Raw genomic sequence first — 8,230 nt, forward strand, 5'->3', positions numbered from 1 at the left:
TGCACTGAAATCAAACTAGTGAGGGTACACATCTTGCTTGGAGTTCTGGAGTAGCCCCACAACATTAATATGATAAGCAACAATGTTCACGTTCACCCATATAAGGCAACTAGTAGCCTATCAGACAAATTTTCGCTCATTGTTCGATTACATATACCTTTTACATAAAACATCAAAAGAATCTAAGAGACAACATCAAGGCTCTAAGGGAAATTAGGCACCATCAGTCATGATGCCGAAGTGACAGAGGTACAAAGAAACATGTGTAGGATAGTTAATTTGTGAGAGAATGAAGTGTTAGATAAAGAAATATTGTCAAAGTCGTCGATGACGTTGATGACGTTGATGACGTTGATGACAATGTCGATGATGACAATGATGATGGATCCGGAGATGTTGTCAGCAAGTTGCTGGAGTGACATGTGACAGTGAACTCCAAAGGAGTTGTGGCATAGAGGGGTTTTCCGGTATTTCAGGTCATGGTACCCCGGAGCTTCTCAGGCCCTTCGGGCCTGATAGCCATATCAGTACTATTAGTACTGAGAGTTGCACCAGTGCGTGGGTGCGTGCACTGAAAGAGCGTCTATATATCTAAGAAGGTACATTAGGAGGGGTGCCTATAGGTGCATATTATATTGATCCCGTGATGAGTAATAGGTGCCCAACCGCTGGTAGGTCCGGAACATTCCGGTATTTTTTCTTTTCCCTCATAGTTGGTCACTCCTCAATTCTCTACCTAGTCCGACTCTCTTCTCTAGATTCCATACCCAGCAGTTATTCTGTTACCAGCTTCCCTGGCAAAATGCCATGGATCATTGCTTGTTCACCAAAAGGTCAGCATCAACATCCTTCAAGTTGAGAGCATGCACATCAGTCCTTATCCTCATCCCTGTTCTAGCACTCCAACATCTTCCCAAACCATATGGGTATGTCCTCATCTGGCTGTCTTGTCTTTCATTCCACTTACATCATTACGCACCATGACAGACACCGTTCATGTACTGTACCCACACGACCAACTACCGGTGCATCCCAAGCGTGACACAAAATTTCTGCCAGGTAATGAACCGGGAGCTCATTTTGATGCGTGACAACCCGACCAGCAGGCGTGTGACCTTGACCATGGGAGCATGATCCAGAAGGAAACCAACATGCTGATGGTCACATTTGGTAGCCAGAATAAATGTGATTAATTTGAAAATGAGTTTCCCTTTAAAATTTCTTTGCACCTAAGTATGGATGGTTTTGCTCTTGCGCGACATATCTGCTCTCATACAGATGAGCCCATCCTGTACAGCGGTATCCCAAATACACTTATCGGGTCCTACTTTCCCAGACACACCCTGTCCATCACTGGGTTTCTCCAGTTCAAACTCCCATCATTCCAAACAAATCTACAAATTACATCTGCATCTCTCAGTAATCACCCACCCTCTGTCACAGCATTAGCTGAAAGTGACCTCTGCAACATGCCCTGCCCATCCTGCCCTATCATAAAGAAAATCATTTCTGAATATGATCCCAATGACGATAACCCACCTTGTTCAGTAAAAATCGGCATCCACTATGTCCCTGTCAGCATTGTCCGAATTTGGGAAGTCCTATTTCAGATTCACAATGTCCAGAGGATGTGGAGAGAGTCAGAGGCGCAAGTTGAGAAACTGGCAAGCCGTTTCCCTACTCACCGCATTGCCATCAAGGTGGCCATAAATCGACTCCTGTCATGCGAATGGAATACCGAAGTCCTTGGATTCTCAAAATCAATTTTGGGTTCAATTGGGGGACTGATACGTCATCTCACCTTATCCTGTCTCGTAACCACCGATATCTCATACCACATAGAACTTCTGGAAAGGGATTTGGAGGCCCACGGAATACATGCTAGGCTCTTCAGCCCCATTGATATCCAGTACCTGACCGGATGTGCCATGCAACTGGATGGGAACGGCCACAAAAGATACACAAATGATTGTACCTGCAAAGTTCTCCGCAGATTTGGCTCTGAGCTCTCATCTGGAACTATGTCTCAGTTTGGTGGGATCACTCACATCAACAACAATCATTGGGTTGCCTTTGTGATCTCCGCCACAGAATCAACCATTTACCTCGCAGACTCCTTACACCAGCCAACAGGAGTTGACATCGCAGCCAAGGAGGCAGTCAATGCTCTTCAATGGTGGCTCAACATGTCTTATCTGGAATCAAATCAATCAGTTCTTCCATTTCACGTTGCGCCGCTGCCGATTGCTTATCAAAATGATGCCACTTCATGTGGTTTCTTCGCTCTCAATGCGTTGATGCACTGTTTTATTCCAATGAAATACCCACTTTGCAAAGACATCGCAATGCTGCGTGTCAAATTCATCACATCAATCCTTGACCACCATAGTGCACAGGTGAGTGACCACACATAGCTAAGCAGATAAAACAAGCTCACCGACATGTTATTAGGCAACGCCTATCCCAGAAGCAACTGCCCTGATGGTGATGGCCACCTCAGAGGTAGCGACCTCAGCAGAAATAACTGGACCATCAGACCCAGTGATAGCCGAGCCAGTGCCAATGGCATTCTCATCATTGGTGGCTACCCCTGCAGTAATGACCCCAGTAGCAGAAACTGAGCAGCCAATGACCTCAGACCATACAACGATCCAAGTGACAGCAACGGAAACTCCGACAGGACTCCTAACAGTAGCAGAACCGACTTACCCAGTAAATCAAGGAGCTAGCAGAGCTGTGGTGGAGTCCTCAGTTAGTTCAGATGTCAGAAAATCGAAGGGAAAAAAACAGAAGTTGGACTTGGCCATGCCGAAGGGGGTTCAGGAACATGGGTTGCTGCGGTTCTTCAGCCGAGTAAGTTGGGAGGAATATGAGAAGCAAAAATCAATCGAACTCGAAAGAATCACTGAAAGATGTGAGGAAGCGAAATTGGCATGGCAACATGCAGAAAGACAGAAGTTGGAGAGGAGTCGAGCATTAGCACAGGAAAGACAATGGTGTTAGAACGGGCGGATTCGGACGACTCCGGAGTGGAATCGGAGACTTAGCGTGGAGGGACCTTGGCCTCAGCGACTCAAGCGGAGCGCTGTGCCATTGCTGTTTGTCCATTTGGTCCTTAATTTCACAGTAGGTGAGCAGGAAGTCTCTAGGGGGCATTTCAGGTCGATTTCGGACTAAAACCAAAACGAGTATGTACAAGCGCCGATATATATAATGGAAGGGGCAAAAGCACAAGGAGAACAAAGGGTAACCGAATCGGAACGAAGACGTCCGAACGGGAACAAAGGGTAGAAGGAGCGGAGCAGTACCGAAGGTCATAAGGTAGGACCTGTGATATGTCCGAAAGGAGGTAGGGAGGGCGAGGCCCAGAGGGGCAGGAGGATGAGGGGAAGTGGGGATGATGACTAACTGGCTAGAATAGGAAGAAGCAGTAGTCCAAATAGGGATGAGGGGAAAACGCGAGAAATACATTACAAGCGGCGAGAGTGCCGAAGGCGATCCGCAAAGCTCGGGGGTTGCGGAGCTTACGGAGGTTACGGAGGCGGGGTTGAAAGTCCGAGGGATATTGGCAATGGTGTTTACGTAGTATGAGGTCACCAATGCAATGGACTAAGACCGAGGTGGAGTCAAAGTCCGAGGTAGGGACTATGATGGAGGCTCGGAGCAAGGTACGAGCAGTGTCCGAGTGCGAAGTACGGGACAGCGGTGGAAGGTCGTAACTTGGCGGAAGGGTGGCGGAGGAGTAACGGAGGGAGGAGAGAGGGGACAGGTAAGGGGAGAAGGAGTGGCGGAAAGGAGAGTAGTCAGGTCCGAAGGTGAGTATCGGAGCGGACGGGGGAAGCGTAGGAGGATAACGGGAGGGTGGAGGTGTTGTGAAGGGGGAGCAGAGTAGTAGGAGGGTGGCGAGAGGGGCGGTGTTCGGTCCAAGATGAGTATCGGAGCGGACGGAGATAGGGTCGGGGAGGTAAGGAGGAGGTGTGTTGCCAGGACCGAAGGTGAGTATCGGAACGGCAGCGGTAGGTTATGACTCCGGAGGTGAAGAGGGTGGAGGTCCGGAAGTCGGGTCGGGGTCGGGTATGCACGGATATGACAAATGGTGTCACAGAGCGAAGTTGGAAATGGGCAGCAACAGCACAAAGAAAAAGGTGAAGTTTATTCAGTAGAATCCCTGTGGCCTCTAATGAAAAGAAATGTTCAGCGCTTGCTCAACATCATCAGCAAAAGTCCATTATGCTCCGGAGCATCAAGAGTGGCTGGAGCATGTGGGAGACAAAACAGCAGATTGGGCACTCCTGGAGCCAATAGTGTTCTCCTGGGAGGGGGTTCAGGAGCAGCTGGGAGTGGTGAGGAGTATGTAATGTGCCAGGAGCAGTGGGAGGAAAATTTTGGTCTCTAAAAAGTTGAAAAAAAAAATTTAGGGAAAAATCAAAAAAAAATTCAGGAACTATAGTGCCTTTAAAGTGCTTTCAGGACATATAATTATTTGCAAAATTGAGGAAGAAATGATGGAGAAAAATGGAAAATACTTTCGGAGACCCGAGAAATAATGAGAACTGAATTGATGGGAAAGTCTGAAAATTGAATAGGAAAGTGAGGGGAAGCCTTGTAAGCATTGTTATTTTCTGCTGTTCTGATTTTTCCTGATTGTTCTTGGTCTCACTCCCAGCTGCTCCTGGACCCTCCCAGGAGCTTCCAGGAGTATTGAGGAGCAGCTGGGAATGAGACCAAGAAGAATCGGGAAAAATCAGAACAGCAGAAAATAACAATGCTACAAGGCTTCCCCTCACTTTCCTATTCAATTTTCAGACTTTCCCATCAATTCAGTTCTCATTATTTCTCGGGTCTCCGAAAGTATTTTCCATTTTTCTCCATCATTTCTTCCTCGATTTTGCAAATAATTATATATCCTGAAAGCACTTCAAAGGCACTACAGTTCCTGAATTTTTTTTGATTTTTTCCCTAATTATTTTTTTCAACTTTTTAGAAGTCCCTATTTTTCAAATTTTCCTCATTTCCCTCTATATCCCCCCCTCATTCCCCCCTCATTCCCCCCCTCATTCCCCCCCTCATTCTCCCCCATTTCCCCCTCCCCCATATTCTGCCAGCCTGAAAGTGATTAAGTTGCCAGATTAATCATATATCAGGCCATAAATTTTGATTGTGTATTGGTGAGTCTCAGTGTCCTTGGTATATAGTATAGTGTTTGATCTAAATGTTAAGCAGTGTCTTGTTGTGTTAGTCTTGTGGTAGGAGGTATTCATGGGGGATCTTCCCTCTTCTTTTTTCCTTTTCATTTTCAAATGCTCCAGGAGCTCCCAGAAGCTTCTCACCCCTATACACTTTGAAGCATTTAAATTGTATTTACTGGATATGTTTGTGCACAAAGCAATGCTCCAGGCCCTCCTGGGAATGCCCTGGAGTACCTAGCCAACTCTGGAGGAAATGGGCTGTTCCTGGACCGGCCAATCTCCTCCTGATTCTCCCAGTGCTCTCGATACTCCGGAGCACTCAGGAGCATAACAATTTTTTGCTGATGCCATGGAACCAAATACTTGTGCTCCAAGCAAGCCAGTCCCGATCGCAGAGATGTCATGGCCGAAGCGTCATATTCAGCAATGGTTGAGAGAACAGAAGCGCAGAAAGACCACTCACAATGCAATACACCCTCATAGTCAAAGAGTGCGCAAGTTTGCGACGGCGACGAACTGGTTCCAGCCTGCCTTCTGGACAATAATAATTGAAGTAGTGGCGACCATTGGCTGGCACATGAGTCCCACTGAAATAACAAAAGGATGTCAATTGAGAAGCCCAAGGCTCTTTCACTCATTGCATCCTGATGTCGTTGGTAAGTGGATTGATCGCACGGGGTCATGTCCACGTTGGTCCAACAAAACACTCGCGAAGGTTGCAAAAGAAAATTGTCCAGGAGGCAATGTTACGAAGAGGGGGATATTGGTGAGTCTAGAATGGTTAGTAGTATTCTAAAAACTTAAAGAAGGAATTGGGACGCACAGGCATCCTATCCAGATACAATCGCTGCAATCAAGTGAACGCTGCTGGGCATCCGACAGGCTGGTGCTGCATTGGACGCCCACCAAATCCGTGGCATCATCATTGCCCAAATTCAACATACCCAGCCTGGAATCCTGAGAACTGTTGTGAAGGAAGATGGGAGTGTGTTCGCTGTGAGCATGACATGGGTCCGGAGGTTTCTCCGAGAAGAAATGAATTGGAGCTTGAGACAGGCAACTCGTGCTTCGCAAAAGATCCCACCTGATGCCGATAAAAAAATCCACTGCTCACTGCTTCGTCAAGCTTACTCCATCCGCCATTATGCAATCCCTGATAGTCTTCGGGTGATTTCAGATCAGACACAAGTGATCTATCAACAGAATTCAGCCTCCACATACGAACGGAAGGGATCCCATCAAGTTTCTACTGTGGGGCATGATGAGAAGCGTGCATTTACTCTAAATGTGGCCATTTCTGCTAGCAGGGTTCTTTTGCCATTCCAGGCCATCTTTCGTGGCAAGACCCCAGCAAGTTTGCCTTCGACACATGCCCCTAGTCATGACGAAGCCATGCAACTTGGCTTTATTTTCGAGTTTTCTGGAAATGATACATACTGGGCAAACCTTACAACAATAAAATCTTTCATATCACATATACTGGCTCCTTACTTTAGCGCTGCAAAGGAACGGCTATCTCTCAATCCACTGCAGGAGTGTATCTGGCAACTTGATGTGTGGCCCGTTCATACATCTCTCGAATTTCATATCTGGATGTACAACAACTATCCTTGGATCATACTTGACTATGTTCCAGGTGGATGCACGGGCCTATGGCAACCCTGTGATGTTGGCATCCAGCGTCCACTGAAACATGCAGTAAAGCAATCACAGCAGTTGGCTGCCGTGCGAGAGGTTTACTCTCAGTTGCAAAATGGGATCTCCTCATGCGATATAAAACTCGACACCAGGCTTCCTGTACTGAGGGACCATGTCCCTGAAACATTGGTTTACTTTCCATGTTATGAATCAGCAGGATAAAATTCGTAAAGTGAGGAACAACACTATGACTACTAACTATGGCGCTAACAAAATACAGGCCTTTCAACTATGTTGTTCAGGTGATTTTAACCTCTCCCATTCCAGCCTGACCAGCTGTCCACTACGTGTAATCCTCAACACTCTTCACCAGACCGATCCTTATAAGACGAAATGTTGGACTAGCGAGTTTATCGCTCAGTCCCGTTGTACGTGAACTAGAATAGATTAAAAAGTAATCACCTAGCGAGTTTATCGCTGGTGGACTAATGTTTAGTACATGATTTAAACATGATATAACCAACATACCTCAGTCCCGTTGTACGTGAACTGAGGGAAGGTTGGGTTGTCCAAAAATTGGGGTTTTATAGTCAGGCGCTATGAATGTGCACTGACTTTGGCACGGACGCCACCAAGAAAGGCAATAGGTGTAAATCTAAACGCCACATGACTCAACATCACCAAACGTGAGTTGGTCATAGCGAACACCATAATACCAAGAATTCTAACAATCCTGACCTTGCAAGAGCAATCGCAGCACCACGAAAGCCGCCACACATTGGGGGTGACATCTACTCAGGTCCTGACTCTACTGTACATGAGCGAGAGTTCCCGGATATCCCAGAAGACGATGTTGATGTGATGGTGGATGAAGTCTTCGAGCATGTGGCTGGGAATGTGCCTGATGGACTTGAGGAAGTTGATGGTGGCCTACAAGCGGGACGGACTTGTGCTGAGGAAGCTGAGTCTGACACCCTTGATGACATCACCATGCTCCCTTCCTCTAGCCTCAGCTTGGATCTTGGCCGTGGAATGCAAGCAAGGTGGGCACGCAATTTGGAGGAGGAGATGAAGATTTTTCACTTCTAATATAAATATTACTAAAAAGGGCATTTGAAATATAATTGCATAGCCACTGAGCCGTCACAAGGAATTTGCGTGACACAGGCTGTTCAACCGCACCCCCAGCGTGACATGTGACATGACCGTCATTTCGGCCGGACTGGGAGGCCAGCGTGACGTGTGACCGGTAGTTGGTCACGTGGGTACAGTACGCTGGTCCATATTTACAAATGAACCCAATGTTTTCTGCTCATGCAGAAAGATCCTGCCCAAGAAGGGATGCAGATCTGGCTGCATGATTGCTCTGAGGTCCAGCAACGAGGGTGACCTGGTCAGAATCC

General features: G+C 47.0%; 2 protein-coding genes across 2 annotated transcripts; both read left to right on the plus strand.

The window, feature by feature from the left end:
• Positions 1-1,469: 1,469 nt before the first annotated feature.
• On the plus strand, positions 1,470-2,980 carry EI90DRAFT_3022462 (uncharacterized protein; the record flags this gene model as incomplete). Its single annotated transcript, XM_039057773.1, has 3 exons — positions 1,470-2,396; positions 2,452-2,853; positions 2,948-2,980. 3 exons carry the CDS (start codon positions 1,470-1,472, stop codon positions 2,978-2,980), a joined length of 1,362 nt encoding a protein of 453 aa, XP_038908514.1.
• A 4,513-nt stretch (positions 2,981-7,493) lies between these two features.
• Positions 7,494-7,916, plus strand: EI90DRAFT_3136269 (uncharacterized protein; the record flags this gene model as incomplete). Its single annotated transcript, XM_039064780.1, has 2 exons — positions 7,494-7,513; positions 7,574-7,916. 2 exons carry the CDS (start codon positions 7,494-7,496, stop codon positions 7,914-7,916), a joined length of 363 nt encoding a protein of 120 aa, XP_038908515.1.
• Positions 7,917-8,230: the final 314 nt, after the last annotated feature.

The sequence above is a fragment of the Cantharellus anzutake genome (genome assembly GCF_015039405.1).
Source record: "Cantharellus anzutake strain C23 chromosome Unknown EI90scaffold_156, whole genome shotgun sequence".
NCBI lineage: Eukaryota > Fungi > Basidiomycota > Agaricomycetes > Cantharellales > Hydnaceae > Cantharellus > Cantharellus anzutake.